This window comes from Mercenaria mercenaria, chromosome 4 (genome assembly GCF_021730395.1).
Source record: "Mercenaria mercenaria strain notata chromosome 4, MADL_Memer_1, whole genome shotgun sequence".
Classification (NCBI taxonomy): Eukaryota; Metazoa; Mollusca; class Bivalvia; order Venerida; family Veneridae; genus Mercenaria; species Mercenaria mercenaria.
In genome coordinates, this window is record NC_069364.1 from 87724263 (window position 1) to 87745956 (window position 21694).

Consider the following 21694-nt stretch of genomic DNA (forward strand, 5'->3'; position numbering starts at 1 on the left):
TCACAGTCTCTATCCATTTATGGATTTATTGTGGCTTGAATAATTCAAACTCGACTGAAGTGACACAACTGTTATTCGTTCTACCACAATATCAGAATACCAGACCATTTTCTGTGCATGTAATATTAAAGTTACAAACAATACTGACAATAAAATTGATATTATTTTAAGAATTTGGTTTAAGTTTATATCAACATATTCATACCTGTTGTCATTGGTTGTTGAGGGGATAATCTGTGATAAATTTCTATACATAACACCACTGTAAGATTGGACTGTCTCTATTAACAGAACAGAAACATAAAGATAACCAAACTGAACAACTAATATCCCGCGATTACGATTGATATTGTTTTCATAAAGAAAAAAAATCGAATTTGCCATTAAACTTTAATAAAACAAAATTAAATAAAATGAGTTATCACTATTTTCCAACAGCGGTTTTGGCAGGTTCGTGGTCATCGAAAATTCAAGCTCAATCAAATACACAGTCACTACTATCATTAAACTCGTAAATGCCAACGAACATTGATAAATTCATGCTAAATAAAACATACTGTCGCAACTTCACTACTGATATTACTCAGGTTTCAAGTTAAACAAAAATATAGCCGATACCTTCATAAAAGGATGTTTGGTAATTTGGACTGGTCATCAAACATCGATAAATCAAGTTAGATTATAACATACTGTCGACTTTGTCTATAAGATGGTTTTAGATAATGTAGACACACCATTGACAATTGACAAATACTAGATAAATATAAGACAGTGTCGACTGTATCCTAAAGCATGTTTTTGGATAATTGGTAGAGACCAAAATTGATACATTGTGTTTGGAACATACCATCACCACAACCAATTACTATCTGATCCTGTGTTGTGACTGCCCATTCTGAAACATTATCAGAGCCTCGGTCAGGGAATGTGATATCTTTGTCACAAGCTTTAACGGAACCAATCTTCAAATCTGCAGTATAATGGGTTACATGAACACATTACTATTTCATTCGAATGTATAATAATGCAACCAACAAGTATTACTAGAATCAGTTCTACAGATTTTCAATTCTGATCATTTCATTCCTTGAAAATAGTCTCGCGATACACAGCTGGGTCCATTGCAAAAAATAAAATGTTAAAATGTTTTAGTTGCAAAATACTTTATTTAAAACATATATTCAAATTTGACAAATGCAGCTCAAATCTTAAGATTGTCATCTTGCACTTTTACCTTTACGCTTTATGATATCTTAACTAGTCTTTTATTGTGATTTTTTCTTTTGTTGTGATTTTAACATCATTCTGATATAATTATAGATCATATGGCGACTTTTCAGCTTCTGATAGTGGAGGAAGACCTTAGAATCAAGTCGGACACGAGCGACCACCTAGGTAGAACAACCGATCCTCCCTCAGCAAGGTGAATGGCTTCCCCAGATATAAGAATTCTACACCTTACGCGAGGTATGGAACCGACAGCGGGTGGTGAGAGGTAAGTGATTCGAAGTTAGCGAAATACTTGGCCATTGAGGCTTCCTTTAAAATCGAAAATATATTTGAAGACATTTTCAATAACGTATGTCAGAACAGATATTTGTCATATAAAATACTCTTGTTTAAGTTTGGCACATAAAAATATAATCACAAATTATCTTTTTATTATTATCCGTATAATAACATGTTGATTTAATACCAAATTAAAAGTATCAAACTTGAAAATGGCAATAATTTAAAATTGTAAACCTTATTAAAGGAATGGTTTAGTATTCGAAAACCAAAGCAATAAACTTGTTTTGATATAATTATATCTGATAACCACTGTTTTATTTCTTTAGTGGTATTGTATATCATTTCATCAAATATTTAGAAAAGAAATTCATAAAACATTGATTCAGAAAAGATTAATAAAACAGTATTAAGATAATACGAAATGTAAGTAGCAGTGTTTGACGTACATAAGTTGGATTTTGGGACGGCAATAGTTGTATTCGTTGTGCTCACAATTTTCTCCACAAAACGATCAATATTATGTAGAACAGTTTCTGCTCCAGAACCTGTCTATAAGTACAAAAATAGCTTACATTTTAAACTTAAACTGTAAGAATATAAACAAATTTGAGTACATGCTATCGGTGAAATTGTAGATTTTGCTTCTTTTCTGGCTGTATTCAAATAAGCTTTCCAAATATTCTGTTGGCATTAAAACCAACATATTCACGAAAGAAAGTGGTTATTTTAAATAGTGAAGTATTTTGTATTATTTGTTATCATTATTCTATTACTATTTTCATAGGTCTGAAATCTACACAGGACTTATTTCCTGTCAATTTTTATGCTTGTAAGATGAAATTATTCAAGATCCCTACCAAAATATGTTCATGAAAAAGCTCGTTACAGGTTTGACTGACCAAACAATAATAGTGTGTTTACATGTGTATTATATGTACCTGATTTATCATTATTTTCCATGTAGGCGCTGTCTTAAGTTCAAGGATATTGCTGGCTGTTTGCATGAAGGACTGAAACATATGATGCTACGTATCTGAATATTATCTTAAATGTTTTCTATATAGTAGACAACAGAAAAGTAAATCACATAAAATGTTAAATAATTGATCTTCAATTTAACAACAGTCCATTGATTACAAACTTGAACCAGATACTTATTTCGCTACAAAATAAGTTAATGTATTTTAGATTTATACTTATTTATCTTGAATAAAATCTGGAAAGTAGATCCCTCGGAAGCACCGAGAACAAGGCAAACAGTGAAAATTGCAGACTCGGTTTGATTGAGTCTGGTAAAGTTGTTCTTTCAATCCTTTACCTTTTTCGCAAATTTTACTTGTACATCCTTAACAACTCTGTTATATTTCATTCTAAACTGGTGGACGGGTAGACAAAATCATATATATATATAAATATAAATTATACATAAATTATATATATAAATATAAATCTACATATAAATTATCTGCAAAAATAAATTCTCCGTAGGGATAAGTCATGGTATTACATCTCAGTGAGCCTCATATAGGTCTAAATTGTATACACTGATGTAACTAACCGTAATGGTGCCATTTTGCGTTGCGTCAAATATCTCAGAAAACTTACCCTGTTAATGTATTTTGCAGTCACATCGCTTTGTAATAAAAAACGAAACTGACAAACGCATAATATTATCCTGTCGGTCATTTTCTTTACCTGCGGTAAAATTGGTCGTTTCTTGACGAAGCTTTGAAAAGCCGATAAATCTATAATCATACTGTATCTATCAATGGAAATGTTATTACATTAAAAGTTTCGTTATCTTTACTTGTTATTAACCTGTGTTTTAAACAAAATGACAAAAGGGAATAAAAACAAATAGGTATTAATAGAGATGGTACCTAAAAGTTCAAATTGCATCTGATATTATTTTCTGTTGAACACTTAATACCGGAGTACCTTAATTATATAATGGTTTAACTTTCATACTTCATCTTTATCATACCCGTTTGACTCACTCTTACCTTTTGAATAAAGAAGATCAACCCGAATGTGTACCATGTCAAACACCGCTAACTATTAAACACATTTTAATCGACTGTGTGGACTTTGCTACACAACGCAGTACATATTATGACGTTCAATCTTTGAGAGAATTATTTGACAACGTTTCAGTTGGAAATATTTTATCGTTTTTAAAGCAGATAGGAATATATCAAAATATCTAACACTTCTTATTTTTATTTACATCTTGCAATATTATTATGTTTGCAGCTGATATTTTAACACACACGTACATACAGATATGCTTTACATTTTTACATGGATGCTTTTAGATATGTTTTACATTATTCATAGTGTTCTTTACATTTTTACATGGATGTTTTTGGGTATGCTTTACATTTTTACATCAATGTTTATGCTTTACAGTTGGCGTTTGCAATATGACTTCTTCTCGGCGATATATGACCATTTTGTGTCGATTCGCCGTAAAACCCAACTCACTCACTCACTCATCTTTCATGCTGAAATGCAACATTTAATCCGACAAATTTGGTCCTACTTGTAAAAGTGAAACCAGTGACAGATAACTTTTCTAGGACTATTTAGTTATGTGAACAAAGAACGCATAGATTCGGATGTGTTTCCCAAAAATATAGTTTACTTCAAGATCTATGAATAATCATTCAAATAAAAACGTTGAGCATTATCTGTCATTTTCAAACGAAATAATTCAAAGACAATTATTTTTATTCATTACTGTCGATAATTTACATGTATGGTATGATCATAGGAATGAAAACATTATTCGTGAGAAAAATATGAATAGACTATAAGAATTTTACGACATCGAATCCCTCAACATTTTACAAAATTCGTTTGCCAAGAATAATCAAGGCCTCAAAATGTATGAGTTAAAAACAGAGCGTTATAATAATATATATCCTAACTGATGGTCACACCAAAACCATACCAAAAACTGTGCCGATAGAAGTTATATCATTTTTTATGACACGCACCTTGTATTTACAAATGTACCAAATTTGCATATTGAGCGAGGCGTGCGGAATCGCATTTACCTTGCTGAATTTGCCGTTATAGAAACTTCTGTTAATATAATGTAGGCGGTCATAAGTATAATAAGTGTAAATAAAATGGACGTGTTAGTTAAAAAGAATTGACAATCACCTTTCTTTAGCTAATCCATCAAAATAACGAAGCCGGTTTCGCTGTCAAAAGTTCCCGTATTTACTGAACGGTGCTTTGTTAAAATATTGCTAGCGTGGGATAAGCGATATGCGCTTCAGTTTTGCACTTGATTTGTTGTTGTTGTCGTTGAATACGCGGCCTTAGGTACCATCTCTAGTATTAAAGAATACGCAATTTGTGTACATGCAGCTATACAATGTTTGGTATATTGTATTAACTAATAGGCCTTTTACGTAACACTAGTTAAGTGGACAATTTACTAGATATCGATAAAATAACGTTATTTACAATTATTAGCAGTATCTTTTAACTAAAAGACATTCTAAACAAGAAAGTTAAATAGTGTTTCTAAAAATCGGACATAAAAACCGACCAAAACACTTTAAAACTAGCATATTATTTTTTAAATGTATTATTCGCAAACAAATCAAAACAAATCGCCGGACACAAAAGAAGTCCATTATCCAAAACAAGCAATTTCGTATTTAGACGAACCTCACATTTAGAACTGCTTGTAGTGTTCCTTTTAAATTGTGTATTTTCTGGACACATTCCCAATTTAAGCCCTTAAATGATCCGATGTCAAAAGTCTTCATTTTAGCACCAAAAAAAACGCAACGTCGGAACATTCATCGTTTTATCAATTTTGTAAGAGATGTCTATGTTCTTCCTTTCAAAAGAAACAGAAATTTGGCTTATTTTACAGAAATACAATTTGCAATTTCTTAGCTTTAATATTCGTTTACATGTTAGCATGCGATACGATATGCTAAGTCAATTAAAGGAACCTTTCAGTAGCTATGCTACTTGAAAACATTTAAATGAGCCCCGTTTTGTTAAACTTGATTACAGTAGGGCATTATTAAATCATTGCACCTTGCAGGAACCGAACAAGTCATTTATGCGTTAACGTCGACTTCACAGTAGAGATGAAATATGGGCATTTTCTATTTCATAGTTATGAGAGATCATCTCTTGGCCAAGCAGTAAAAAACGCATGGAAACGAATTCGTTATCGGGTCATTTTCAACCCGAGCTACTATCTCATTCCCAAGAAACTGATGTCTTGTGGCTACAAAAACCATATTTGTCCTCTCCTTCCAAACGATTGCAGAGCTATAAATATTTATTAAATAACAATCAACTTACGTCTGTGACATGATCAACATTTGAAGTGTTGACTGTGATTAAATCTGTTATGATTGACAGCGTAGAATTGATTGTATTTAAGTCTCCAATCAAAAGTGTATCATTCCTACTTGATTCCGATGTAGAAATTGTCAGATTGTCCAACGCCTCAATTACATTGGCACGGTCACCCTCCCGTTTTAACTAAAAGTATGAAAATCGAATTCTAAAGTATTTTTAAAGAAAAAAAAATATGTCGTAAATAAGAATTCATTTACAGATATAAGAACCATGAAAACGGACGTCATAATATGCACTTTAAAATATAACCATCAAGATATGATAAGTCATAAATAGAAATAGTTAACAGTTTGAAAGTAAGCACCGCCTATTTTTACGTCCCACCTCAATAATGCAAATAGTCATTTCGTTTGCTATATGGTAAACAAAGTGATTCTACAAGCTAAAGCATAGCAAAAGCTCCTACTAGGGCACATCTATATAAATATATAATGATCATCTTGTAAACTTTTGGTTACAGTGTCTGCTTTAAATATTTGTCATCAGTGTGTTGAACCCCAGGAACGGACACAAGGACACATTCCGTATTCCCCCGTTTAAGCGCCCCGAGGGCGTTACATTTTGCATCAAGGGTGCGTTTATTTCTGTACCAAAATAAAAAAACTAAAATTTTCAAAAAGAACTATGTTGTTTTTTACTGTCTTGAAATGTCAAGTCCGCTATTTTCAAAGTATTTACACTAACATAATTTTTTAATCCAACAGCAAAGTAAATTCGTTACCACTTTCAGTTGTTTAGTAAAAGTGGCAATTAAGAAACACTGGATATATACATTGACCCGGTCAGTCGATATCCACATGTAGTGTAGCATTCGATGCGTGAATTTGTTGCGCACAATTAGAGGATCGCAATGGGGTTTGTTTTAACATATTGACCAGGCATTCGAAGGTAACGTCGTATGTTAATCTTTGTGACAAATAAGATGTTTGGCATGTTTCAATAAAGCAACCTTTCCATTTGGATTTAGTTATATGTAATCCGCGGAGCGCGTTCAGTCAGAGAGTCGCATCAATTAGGAACGAATAATTTTAACGTCAGAGGTTATTTCTCAGAAACATAAAAACGGCATCTGCATATAGAAAATTGTCATTATGGACACCTTCTTGCATTGCAAATTCTATTCCATCGCCCTTTTCCTTTTCTATTTTCACTGGTCTTCAAATCACCAGGCACTACAAGTTATTGCACTGCTGACATACCAAGGCGATATAATAATATCAATGTGTATGATGAAAACTGCAGAGCTATGAAAAAGTGCACAGACATCGAGTATCTATTTCTCGATCGTTTACATTTATATGTGATTTCATCACACATTAATTATGTTTTTTATGCAAGAAAGCTGATACACAATATTCGTCAATTTTAAGTGATTTTAGTTAATTCAAAAATATAATACATCTACATATAATCGCACTAAATTATCGTCAGGAATAGCAACTTCATTGGTCGATTTTTCTCTTCTGAAAATGATATATTTCGTACATATAATACATATACTAAATATGATAGAGATTATATATGAATATGATATAAATATGATAAATGCGTGGAGATAATGTACAGTACCTTCTTATAAATATCAGCTATTGCCGTGCTTGTGCAGTTATACACTGGATCCTGGTATTCTCCATTTTCATTACAGTATCTTGTTATTCTTCCTGTGAATATTATACTGTTATTGTACTAATAGTTTAAGATACTATGTCAATTGAGGAGATCAAAATATAATTTGTTTAGTTTTTGATATGGGTGAATTATTATTCTGGTAATGATCTGTCAGTGAATACTTGATTTACATGTTATTCTAACTCGGAGTTCGGTAATGCATAGTTATACAGAACCATATCGCAAAGGTACTATATTTCTCTATGAAATAAAAGGAAATGTACGTGATCGTTGTATAAAGCATTACGTTTTTTTGTCATCTAAATATTAAGCAAAATGATAAAGCAGTTACATCGGTGATCTAAAATTACCATTAAACCCCGGAGGACAGCGTTGGTCTGTGTATTTCCCTGGAATTCCGAAACCCCATTCTTTATTCCTGTAGTCGGTGTCATTTGGACAAAACCTGTCTGAAAAGAACCATTAATCACAGCTTTTCTTATCATCATCATCGAAGAAAAAGTTCGATTATATTACATATATATTATGGCTAGATTCCGAAATAATAACGCCTACAATAATTCATCCTATAATATACTATAACACCGGCCAATAACTGGAGGAAACTACAGAACGATAATTCCCCGACAACGTTACGAAAAAACAAATTGTATTTGTATATTCATTCTTTTTATACAGAATCATTAAACTGTGTATGATCTGATGCTTAAGGATTAAATGATTCTAAAATAACGAATTAATTACCGCAGAAATGTTACAAAACATTATTGCGATAAAATGATCTCATTGACGTCATGACGTTACGTGTCAGTTATCGCACAAAATCTTTTTTTTTTTACCTTGAAGGTACGTAATTCCTGGGCATTTTTTATTCAAAACAGCCATTTTTGCCGAAAGATAAGAGTCTCCCTCTTTGAATAATGATCATTATTTTGTTGCTTTTATGTACTCAGATTGAAATGTCATGCAGAATGTAAGAAAATGGATTATTGTTACTTATGTTATTTGAAATATAGCTGGATGCATTTATTTTTTTTATTTATTCCTGTCGTTTTCGGACAAAAATTAGGCAGTTTGATTTGTAATACCACTTTTTCCGTTTCTATTGATAATTTGGTTCTTAGACACTAAAACTATGCTCTACAATTGTTCATATCTCAGTAGACGATACTAATATCTTGAAGTAAATTAATGTTACCATTAAAACGAACCCTATATACATGTGCAAAAATTTACAGGCGTTGACACATGTCTATGAAAGGAGCACAGTTCAGCTTTTTTATCTGCATTTCAACACTATCAATGAGAATAATAATTGGGTATACAATGCTTTTTCCATAAAAAGGCCAGATGAGGAGTACTGCTGATAGTATTTTAAGCTTAACTGGAGACCATATTCCGCTTTTCATAAAATAACACGCAAGTGCATCATTGGAGGTGGACGGTAGCATGCATTTTCACTACTGTCCACGAACAGGTTCAATCAAACCGAGCCTGCAACATTTTCATTTTTGTCGTGTTTTTCAAATAAATGCAAATAAAACGAGCATATTACTTGCTTTAGAAATAAACCATTCAGAAGCTATATTAAACAAGAAAGATATATTTATTCAATATTTTTTCTAAACAATATAAAAAAGGCAAGATATAACATTTTTAAATATCTCTGCTGTCAGAGTGTCACTTTAAAAGTAAAGATAAATCAAATACCATGTAAAGTATTTATCAAATTATCATAATGTTCCATTCTGGTCATCAAGAGAAAGGCATTAAAGCCGTAGAAATACCCGTTATCATACAAATATGTTTAATATGAGAGAAAATGCGTTACCACCCGCGACATATACACTTTAGGCTTGTATTAGAAAGCTAACACGAATTCTAGTAAAAGATTTCAACTACACAGACTTCTACGGATAACAGTGCAAACAAAATACATTAGCAAAGAGGGTCATGAAGATCCTATATCGTACACCTGTTAAATATGGCCTTGGAATCATCAAGATAAACATTCTTACCAAGTTTCATGAAGACAGGGTTATAAATTAGGCCTCTACAGAGTTAACAAGCTTTTCCTTTGATGTACGTGGTGACCTAGTTTATGACCCCATATAACCGAACTTGGCATTGGAATCATAAGATAAACATTCTAACCAAGTTTCATGATGACAGGAACAAACATCTGGCACAAAGGTTTTCCTTTGTTTGAGCGGGTGACCTAGTTTTTGAAACGAACTGATCCAGTTTCAAACTTGGCCTAGGAATCATCAAGATAAAAAATCTTACAACTTTCCATGAAGATATGGTTAAAAAATGGTCTCAAGAGTGCCAACAAGCTTTTCCATTTATTTGACCGAGTGACCTAGTTTTTGACTCCATATAACCCAGGTCAAAGCTAGCCTAGGAATAATCAAGATAAACATTCTGACAAAGTTTCATGTATGTAGGGTCATAAATGTGGCATTTATGGTGTTAAAAAGCTTTTCCTTTAATTTGACATCCTGCCCAAGTTTCTGACACCACATAAACCAGTTTCGGACTTGGCATAGAGATCATCAGGATAAACATTTTATGTAAGTCTGTTTCAAATCAAAGCATAAATGAAACCTCTATAAAGCTGAAAGTGACAAAATGGAAAAATTTGCCCATTTCAGGGACAGTAACTCTAGAACCTATGATGGTTAAAATCGAATGTAAAATGCCACTTCTATCGTGTTCACAAGGTAAATATTAACAAATTTTGGCTCTTTTAGATTCAATCAGGGGCTTTAACTCCGGAACCTCTGATTGGATCTGACGGATTCATCATAAAATCCATGATATATTGTTGCTAAAGATATTTTGCAAGTTTGTATCAAATCAAACTATAAAAGAAGGTCCCTATATTGCTTCAAAAGCCAAATTAGCAAATTCCTGGTCATTAAAAGGGCCATAACTCTAAAACCTATGATGGGATCTGTTCAATTTACGAATGGAAGCGATATATTATGCCAATACAAGTTGTGTTAGTTTGATTAAAATCCATTACAAGCCAAAATAGCAACTTTGGTCCTTAAACGGGCCATAACTCTAGAACCCATGAAGGGATCTGGCCAGTTTTCGATAGGAGCCTAGATATAATGTCAATACAAGTTATGTGCAAGTTCGATTCAAACTGATTGCAAAATGTAGTCTCTAATGTGTACACAAGAAATTGAACGGACGGCGGACAAATTGCGATAACAAAAGCTCACCCTGTCACTACGTGACAGGTGATCTTAAAAGCGTTAAATAACCTGCTTGAAGCGCAAGAGATAAACAGACTTTAGAGATTGTAGCGGCTAAAACATTTTATTAAACGAAATACAATAACTTGCTACGATTCAATTAATTTGAATCTAAACAATTACCTATAATACTGAAACATGTACTTAAAATATCGACACAGTGTCATACATGCGCTTCTGACATAATCTGTGACATAATGTGTCCTGTACTTACAATTGAGACTGACGGCAAAGCTGGTCGTCAATGTTGGAACAACTTCGTCAGCTGCTTGCACAGTAAGCAGACATGACCGGGTATTATCAGGAATTTTGTTTCGCACTATAACATCTCCAGATGTTGCCACACTAAATGCTGGAACAATCGTACACAAAGAACATTTAATTTAAGGATTACTTATGATCTAAAACATTTGACAATAAATACTTAAAATGTAGCATGCTTCTATTCGGGATTTTACTACCAGGATATCCTCCGTGTGTCTTTCCCTGTTAGGTAGGCATAAAAAAGCAATCTTTTATTTAAGAAATAATAAATCTGTTCCTATATTTTATCAGTTAATAAAATATGGGCAGGAGTTTGGATGCGTAATAATTAAATCACGGGTGCGTAGTACGAGTGATTTAATCATTCGCATCCAAACGACTGCCCATGTTTTATTAATTGATAAAATTATTGGAACAGATTTATTATTTCGATTCTAACATCGCAAATAATTCGCATTTTACAGTACTACATTTTCAGCGTAATACGTCATTCGGGTCATATGCTGTTACAATTTACCCCCTATGGTTAGAAAGAGTTGCATAGCCAATGGAACGTATAGATATTTTTTCTTTTTATCAGAATTTTGAGAAGTATTTATAATTTAGTAATCTTACAGCTCGCAAACTAATTATGAAGAGAATCATCAAATTAGACGAGTTGACCCTGTGTTACAAGTTACGAGGTTGACTTTATATGACGTCACATCATCATGACGTCATACTTTATGTCATACATTTATGACATCACCGCTGAATCTTAATTAAGCTAATTGAATTCGCTTGTAGAGATCGAAACGTGTTTTACTGTAATTTACGGTCCTACACATAAGTCAGTCTGACTTTTTATCATATTTATGTTTTTGAAATGCTGTTTTCAACCGTTTAGCCCTGAAATAATTTGTATGTAATGGAACTGAAATAGAATCTCTTATGCCACAATCATAGGGGGTGAAATGTAACAGCCAACCATATTTTATCGTAGATTCATGTATAGGCAATTTTGCTATATGTTTATATAGCAATTGCTGCAGATCGTGTTAGAAAAATTACACAGTAAAGAAACTGAAATCAATAAATGTAACTGTCATGCATTTTGTATTAAGATCTGATATAATTACCAGTGCAGTTATCATGTAGCAAAGAAAATGAAACTGTTTTGTTGACATAATTTCCACCCACACAGTTTCCATGAAGGTTAGTAATTACATCATCTATTTTCTTTATGGTAGTATTGATCCTGATCATTTGTTCAGTGCATACTGGATTTTTGTCAGCAATATCAATGATAGTGAGGGTAACAATTGCTGCAGAGGAAAGTCCTGCCTTATCTTTAACCTGTAGGTAAAATTGCAAACATCAGAATATTTTGTTTAGAATTGAATTTCAGATTTTTAAATATTGTTATAAAAATGATTAAATCATATCAGCCTAAATTCAAATAGACCTTTGGTATTTTATTATGTTTCATGACATACATGTTTTCAGTTTTTTTTAATTAAATATATGGTATTCAACTACGAGGGTCATTTTCTAAAATTATAATGACTAATCAAATTCTAATTTACAAATTACAGGATATTTCTATGGATAGAGAGGAAATAAATAAGAAAACAATTTCAAAGATTCTGTATTTCGCTAAGAACATTCGCCTGACGCAAACCTACAATTCTCAAACTTAAAGATAAGTTAAACAAGACCAAAATTGCACTAACAGTTGCAAGTAAAATGTTGAATTCCATATTTGACTGATACAATGCGTTTACTAAAAAGATATCAGGCATTTCATTATCTGCATCTGCTAATTTATAGCAAATAAAAATTATTAAACAACAGAAATATATATAAAATATATGAAACTAAGATTATTTTCTGATTAAATTACAAGAAAAGGCAGACGTCATTTGTGTCATAAATGAGTACATTTTTTCAAGTATGACGGGATAGAAACATTCACAGCTGTTTCCCAATTGTGTTCTTTTGTCATTGACCTGATATTCACTTGTAAAAAAGTTTGCCGTTTATAGTTGGAAATAACCTATTTTTCAAAATGTTATTTAGCTCCCAGTGGCCCTTAACCTTTAGCCTGCTGGTGGCAAGTGATTCTGCCTTTGCGACCAGTGCAGACCAAGACCATCCTGCATATCCATGCGTTCTGATCATGGTCTATACTGTTCGCTATTCAGTCAGTAAATTTTAAGTGAACACCCATTCAAATAATAAATGGTACTGCCCAAATTGAATGATAGCCCATTCTATGTTAAACATTTAGCAGGGTAGGTTAACATGTGTTCTTTCGTTGCTAGGCAATATAATATCATTGACCAAATTTAAGTGGGGCCGAATCCACTGAAACAACTACAGAAAATTAAGAAATATTCATTTAGTAATAGGTTTATCTAAGAAATCGACGATTGAGTTGTACTCATGATCCTCATACACTGTTTCCAGTTATAACTGATACATATTCTCGAAAGAGGCTGTATTTTTTATGAAATATGTAATACTAAAAACATAATAGCAATACTAGTCTGTTACATATTATATAAGAACACTAATTACATTTTCGTTAATCTGTACGTTTCACTTCCAATAAAAGTCAGTTTTGGTTGTGTAAGAATAAAATGAAATAGAAAAAAACTTACCTCAATTGTAAAATATATTATTGGACCTACATCTGTTTGTTCCACAAGGAATTCGATCGTGCTGTTTGTCTGACTGTAAGTAATATAGTCTTAATAAATTCAGAACACAATTTATAATGTTTGGGTGGGGTATCTGCTAAAGTATTTGTATGTGCAATGCAGTTAAATATTTAGCACAATATTTAAATTTGTTTAACATGAGACCAGTAAATTGAAAAAAACAACTTACGCTTCATTTCGATTTTACGGAAAATAGTAACGAGTGCACGTTTGATAAACCAAAGTAATGACGTAACGCTATCTGGAAAACGTAGAACAAAGCCTACTTTAGGCGTACGGAGTGAAACTCATTTTATGAATTTATAGCAACAGGTGAGCAAATTTATTACAACGGTAACGTTACTATATTTCTAAAATTATATTTTATATTAAAACATCTGACACGTTATATCTTAAAATTGCGCTGACCCCTTTTATCGTGGGAAAATATCTCAAAAAACCATACGCGCCTGTACATATGACACCATAATATAGGCCGTAAGTTTATTTACGACTGTGAGAAATTTCATTAAAATCTGCATGTTTTTGCTGTTGCTGTTGTTGATTTGGGTTTAACGCCGTTTTTTCTCAACAGTTTTTCAGTTATTTAATGACGGGCAGTTAACCTAACTAGCGTTCCTGGATTTTGTACCAGTACAGACCTGATTTTCGCAAGAAACTGTCAACTTCACCACATGAATCAGAGGTGGAGGACGAATGGTACCAGACAATGTCATTTATCAAATTGTCACGGAGAACAAACGCCTCGCCCGAGGATGAAACTCACGGCCCCGAAATCCGTAGATCTGTGCTCTTCCTATTTAGAAAATCTACATTGAAGAAGAAATTCTATTCGCGAAAATGATATTAAAATTATGATTTTACCATTGACTCCCAGTATTAAAACTTGTGTGAGGTAATAATTGTTCAAATGGAATATTAGAAAGAGTTGATATGCAAGGATAAAGCAGCATCTTAGGAAATAAACATGCGTTCACGTGTCATCAGCATTAAACGTGTAAATCTAAATTAGATTAATATTAAAACACCCCTTGAAAACGTTGCATTTTGACGTCGACGTCATTTCCCTTTTGTACCATATGAAGACCTTTAAGTTAAATGTTATGCAGTTAAAGTAAGTAAGCAAATACCGTTAATATATTTTAAAGGTTAATTGGATTATCCTTGCATGATATACTCACGTGAGCCCTATTAACATCGTTATAGATTTATGGAATGATCCAGCGCCATACCGTATTCTACATGCCGAAAGTGAATGTAAATAGTAACTAAATACCGAATACAAAACAATAGCTTTTGATGATGATAAATGCAAAATGTTTTATATCGAATGCTTATTGTAGAATACCAAACAGTTATATTACCGGTCGTTTAACCAGTGAAGTTAAAACCTTAAATAGAATTAATCAGTATGCAAATGACATAAACATTACTGTTTTGGCATTCAGCCTTAAACACTTGGTGTAATGCAAAAAGCTTTCGGCAATTATCATTCAATTGAATATGCAAGGCCGGTGCTATGCCAAATAGTTAATGTAAAATGTTATTAGTCAAATGTTTAATGTCTAAGATTGGCTATTAAACGGTTATTGTTAATTTCAAAATATGACACACTAAATGTCAAATGCTTAATACTAAGTGCTTATTCTAATAAAATGCTGAATATATCAATGAATAATAGTAACATTTAAATATTCATTGACATTTGGTATGTGGTGTTTAGTATTAAGCACTTGTCGATAAACATTAATTAATTGACAGTTAGCATTAAATATTTTCCATTAAATATTTGCCAATAAGAATGACACACCGGCCTTCCAGGAATGAATTTGTATATTCTCTTGCAAGAAATAATTTCATTTGTATGTTATTGAAGTTCAGTTCATTTACTTAGTTGGTTCACTGAGATAATACCCTCAACTTCTGAAAGTCATGAAACAAAATGTACCTGTAAGTTCTGTATTTGGCGGTATCTAATGTTTCATTCGTCTTAAGCAGGATAGTACTGTTTGTCAGTCTGTCTATTCTTAGTTCTTCGGGTATATCTAAAGGGTATTTTTAAAACACACGTCTTCAGAAAACATAATAATGATACCTTCTACTTATCATGACGTAATTAATATGATTATGGAGACCAGTCTCAGACTGTAGACTTGTCATTGGCTTGCCATTGGCTAATTTTAAAAATGAGCTCGGAAACATGAAAGCAGACAAAAACGAATTTTGAGGTTTGTCTCCAAACTCGGTTTTCAGAATACATCTTTTTTGCTGTTGTTGTTGTTGTTTTTCCAAAGAAAAAAACCTAACATGTGACGCTGAGAGTCGATGTTATAGTAGGTGTCCTAAAATAAGATGGGTTATCCACATATTAAGGTATTAGACCCGTAATAGAGTACCTTCTTTTTAACAGTATTAAATTCCTACCATAAACCTACTTTGACCGAAATTTTCAGGTGGGGCCAGGGGCATAGGTTCACTGGGACCAACATTTTTGTCCTTATTTTCCTTTTTTCTAGTAAGTTTTTACTTCTTTCAAGACTTATTATTGATTTATTGTACAAAAGTGGAACATTTTCATTTGATGAATATTTGATTAATTTCTTTCTGTTCAAAGGGAATTTACCTCTGAAACAGAAGGGGAGAGCTAGACATCTTTAAAAGTACTGAGTTACATGCGGTAAAAGTTCTCTCTTTAGCCTTTACTCTTTAGATTTCATATTGTGGTAGAAATGTAAGTAGATTTTACTTTTGCCCAAATATACTTTTGAATGAAGTGAGCAAAATTCAAAACAGATCCGCAGTACTCGTCCTTAATTTTTCAATGTTGGAGTTAGAATTCTGTCTCATTAATCCGTTTACTTGAGGCACCTTAGTAGAAATGATATTGACAGTGTTTTTTTATGTGTTTTATAATTGCTTGCCAATAGTTTGATGTTTCTTTTATCAAAATTAATGATATAATGAATTATCTGCAAATGTTTTGGATAGTGACCAATACACTTTGAAATGTGTCTCTGCCTGAGCTTGAGGACCATAAATTATACAAAATTTATAAAAATACGGCACGGAAAGAGTTGTTTAAAAATTGCAACACAGTGCGAAACACGGTTAATTTTAAGAGATATACCAGGCAAATGTCGTTTTTTAAACATTACTATTAGGGGTCCAATACCTTAAGTAGAAGAAAACGATATTAAATACGAGTATATTAGTTTGTAGCATTAGGTTTTTCCAAACTTTTAATTCAAAAAAAGATACAACCATTATTTTTTTGATACAACTTAAAACGTAAATAATGAACTTTTGTTAAGTTAAACAAAGCAAGAGTCAGGTTTGCACTAATAGCTGATGTATTCGCTGATGTGAAATCGCCATACATGAAAGTTAAAGGCTTAATCTAGCAGCGTTTTATCTGATATATGACACGCCTCTTCCTGTATTTATGACACGCCTCTTGGTGTAATTGTGACATTTCTTTAGTGCATATAATAATTTGATGAAATAAAAATAGGTTATTAATATGTCAAATATTGTTCTGTTTTTCATGTTTACTTTGTATTACATTTGATATTGAATGTTTTGTTCAATAAACAATAATGTCTCATTGTCTTTAATTTAGACAGAATTGTACGTAGATGTGAAAAAAATGGACATTGCGCCAAACTAATTATTCAATAATAATTGCAACATATAAGGCATTTAGAATTATGTAGCCATTAAGCATAAAATACTTGACATTTACACCATTGCAAATTGAATGTTTTTTTTATTACCTTTGCTATACACCTCCAGTTCTCCCCATTCTCTCCGTTCTCCCATATCCGGATCAGCAAAATTCAAAGAACCAATGATAGAGCCTACTGGCACATCTTCATGTACCGATGTTATCAATTCCGATGGAAATATAGATGGTGGGTCATTCATTTCAATCACATTTATGTAAAATGGTATCCTGTTCAAAGTAACATTCCTAAAAGGCTCCTCCTTCACTATTAGATGTGTCTGTCATCAAGAAAAGAAACAAAAGATGATTTTAATACATTGTAAGATTCTGATAACAATAATGTCTATTTATTTATTTGCGTGCTAGTGTAAACAGATAAGTAGGACTTTTGGCTTTTCTTTTTGTTTGGTTGAAACAACCATCAACACGAGTACAGGTCGTATAGCGAATTTCCATGTTTTTTATTGTGGATGAAGACCCCAGGTGTCCGTTAGAACATTATTTTATCACGGGCGAATCACGGACTTTCCGATAGCTAGCTGCGTGGTCCCCTTATATGAAAGAATTCAACAACCAAAGCTCACAATGGCTCGTAATGAGCGACCTTAACCACGAAGTTTTCAATTGGAATTTGTAGAAAAAATTTGCGCTATCATTGACAGCTAGAAATATTACATAGATAAAAATAAGTCGCCATTTGAAAATTGTGAAAAGACTATAAAAGTAATAATCATTTACAAAAACAGAGGTGAGAGTGGTTTTTCTGTTTTAGAACTTAACGTTATTATATGTCTAAAGTGGTCTAGGTATTATGTTTAAGTCTTTTATACCGGATTTAACATTCTAGTACATGTAGATAAGATTTAATTAGAGTCCTGGCAACAAATTACAGACTACTTCCGTCTTTACATTTAATGATTTGCACGAAGTGCATGTGGGAGGAAAAAGTAGGTCACTAGGTTGTGGTAGGTCTTTAAACATTTTTGTAGTCGAAAAAATATCAGAGAGGTATTCATGTTATAACTGTATGTGAATTAATACCTTAAGTTTTTAAGCTTTGAGAGGCATGTAAGAGAATTTCGAAGATTATCAAGTAAAACTGTTTTTTTTATATACATACAGGTATGTTTAACTGATTTTGTACATATGACTTTATTACAAAGCTCTTGACCGCCCTCCTTATGTATTTAGATAAAGTACCTATTTCACGGTTGCTCCAAAATAAAATGTAATGATTGGAGACAATGTTTTGGGGTTTAAAGGACATAAAAAGTTAACAAATAAGTTATTAATCTAGTATTATAGTAAAAACTGACATTTGTTTTGAACGATTGTTTATGTCAAAATTGTATAAAATGTAAAATTTATATAATTTGTGCTCATCAGCATTTAAAATCATACTACTAAAAGTACAGATTTTATAAAGCAAAACATGTTCCCTTGTTTAATTAAATGTCATGTGATATAGGGCCTGTGGTGTAATAACTGCCACATTCTATGGTATTTTCATAACTTTTGTATATATAAGATAATCAGTAAAATAGGAAAGTAGATTGTACACGAAAATATATAGGCCAAGCATCATAGCATCATAAGCATGTGTGTTTGTCGAAACTGATTTTTAACGACAAAGAAAATTATGTGGTTAATTAAAGATCATTAAGTTGATGTGTTTTACCATTACTAGGGATGAGCGATCGATTGTTTCAAAGAATTTATTATGTAAGGATGTCTCTATCTTTTGATGACAGATGACGAAACTAGTTGTTTATTTGTTTTATCTTTATAAGTATCTAGCATATACAGTTTATTAGATAAATCCTAAATTCGGCTTTTTCCGTTATATTTCAAACCTTATCACAGAAACTGTGGGGTCTTCCTCACTTAAAACTAAATTTCATGAGTTTTGTATGATACTTTTATTGTGTATTTGTAATTTCAGGTTTAAGTTGATGTAAAGAGTGGCATAAACTCTTTTGCAATGAGTGAATACGTGCGAACTTTTGAAACTCATATGTATGTACTGTGTTTCGACAAATTATACAAAGTTGTATTCTTATTGCGACAAATTATAGAACACAGTTTGAGTGCTTTTGAAGACTAAGTATCCATATCCGAGTATGTAAAAAGTATAATAATTGTATAATAAATGAGCTCAGTATAACATTTCCTTAAACTAATTACGAAATAGTCTAAATATATTTGATAAAATTGAATTACAGTGTAGTACAAATACCTATGACGTTGATAGAATATAGGAAACCTTCCAACAACATGCTGTGACAAAATCTTCGTTTATTACGCCCATAGCTTGTATCTTCTCTAAAATTTATCTGACAGATGTCAGTTAGGGGTATCTCTGAATATTAACGTTGCACGTTGTTTAAATTTAGAAACAAAGTTATAAAGGCTTATCCGGACAACGGCAAACAAATGACGAACAAATTCATTGAGACTTTATAAAAGCGGTGTGCGCTCTGTTTTGAAACAACCCATTTCTGATAGGCCTTGTTCTACTAAGGCGGTTAAGCTTAGTTAGGCGACAATCACTGTATGAAAATGGAAATTAAGGTCGTTAAGCATGATTCTTTTGCAGCAAGATTTATTCAATAAGCTAGAGTGTCATTTTAAGACAACTAATATAAAAAAAAGGTTTAAAACACTTTTTTGGGGAAACAAATTTGCATTTGCAAGGCAATTGCATACACTGATGGGGATAGACTTCTAAAGGTTTTATCTCACCAATTATAGAACAATGGCCAATTCTAGCCATAACTACACCTGATTCAAACATCAGTCCTGTCGGATATCATTGACACGAAGACTCAGTTAAATTATTAATAATTATTACCAAGACATGGCTGTGGAAGTACTAAATGTAATTTTGAATTAACTTGGGATAATAACACTGGTCATACTAAATTTATTTGTACAATCGAAGGATAGCATTTCTGAGTAAATACAAACACAATATCCAAATGCCAAGGTAAGGCGTCGGTAAGACAGATTGACGAACGGACGTGCGAACGGACGCAAGGAACAACGCCTAGACAATATCTATCCATTTTCTGCGGAGGATAAAAAAGTAAATATGAGACTTGTTCAAAATACATTTTGTATTTTTTATTTCAATATATATTTGATCGGTCTACAAAGGCACATTAAAAATGCAATAACTTGTTTTGAAATCAATGGGTCTATTCATCAGTGCAAGTATTGTGTACCTACTTCAGGGATTCTGCAATGATTTACACTAGAGAACGAAAGAAAATACACATATTTGTAAAAATGTAAATTAGCAAAATCATTTCTCATTTAATTACACTTACGCATTGAACTGAAAGCTTCAAAACAAATGTGTACAAAATATTTAGCCAAAACTATTACCCACTTAGTCCATAACTAATTACATCATAGATGCAAAAAATATGAACAATAAAAAATAAAAAACAAAGAAGCAGTTTAATTTTTGTAATATCAATATATTAGTATATTATTGTAATTATTATATTTTCATTATAAAAAATGTCAATAACATATTACTAAACTGAACAGGTGTCAGAAAAATAACTTTGTCCTACAGTCTGTTTCCACCGGCTTACATCGCCAACATAGGACAGTATTATGTTCATTATAAAGGTATATTTGCGTACTAGGATAAAATAACTCTACTTTAACTTCAGAACTAATTCATAAAGATTCTCAATTATTAAAAGAATTAGGTAGCGAAGTGTTTTACCTGTTTTATAAAAAAAATATTAGCAATATACTTACAGGCCTGTTGTAATTATTCTTTAGTGTATTCGTAACTGTAACTTGCAAGTAATTGTAGCGCTGGAAATACTGAACCGCAAAGTACCTGTCTTCATCGAAGGTGATTTCTAAGTTGAATGACACGTTTTTGTTGACCCAATTATTACATGAAATATTGATTTTTTCTTTGTGGCCAGGCGGCTTGTCATCGCTAATGTTAAACACGACTTCACTTGGCTGACATGCTAAAACAGACATAAAATATTTTTTTTACAACAATACCATTTTCAGTGTTATACTGACATAAAATCTTAAATATCCCCTAAAAAGATAAAAATTAGCAGCCGTACAAACCTGAAAACCAAATCAAGCACTGCAACCACTTACTCTTCATGATTTTGCTCTAACATCGGCACTGAGTATAATGTGTACGATTTACAAGGTTA

General features: G+C 32.2%; 1 protein-coding gene across 3 annotated transcripts in view; it reads right to left on the reverse strand.

Annotated features, from left to right (window-relative positions):
* LOC123552372 (adhesion G protein-coupled receptor L3-like) overlaps nt 1–21694 on the reverse strand; it is a 56541-nt gene that overhangs the window by 12425 nt on the left and 22422 nt on the right. Inside the window, exons 2-14 of one of the 3 annotated variants that reach the window (XM_045341987.2) lie at nt 21270–21493; nt 17545–17773; nt 15720–15816; nt 13712–13784; nt 12188–12404; nt 11020–11157; nt 7890–7988; nt 7480–7571; nt 5851–6033; nt 2451–2522; nt 1959–2061; nt 848–970; nt 206–281 (exon numbers count right to left, since the gene is read on the reverse strand). In XM_045341987.2, coding sequence (XP_045197922.2) covers nt 206–281; nt 848–970; nt 1959–2061; nt 2451–2522; nt 5851–6033; nt 7480–7571; nt 7890–7988; nt 11020–11157; nt 12188–12404; nt 13712–13784; nt 15720–15816; nt 17545–17773; nt 21270–21493 — 1726 coding nt within the window. Of the gene's footprint in view, nt 1–205; nt 282–847; nt 971–1958; nt 2062–2450; nt 2523–5850; nt 6034–7479; nt 7572–7889; nt 7989–11019; nt 11158–12187; nt 12405–13711; nt 13785–15719; nt 15817–17544; nt 17774–21269; nt 21494–21694 lie in introns of those variants that run through there. The other 2 variants (XM_053541878.1, XM_045341990.2) reach the window with 2 other exon arrangements.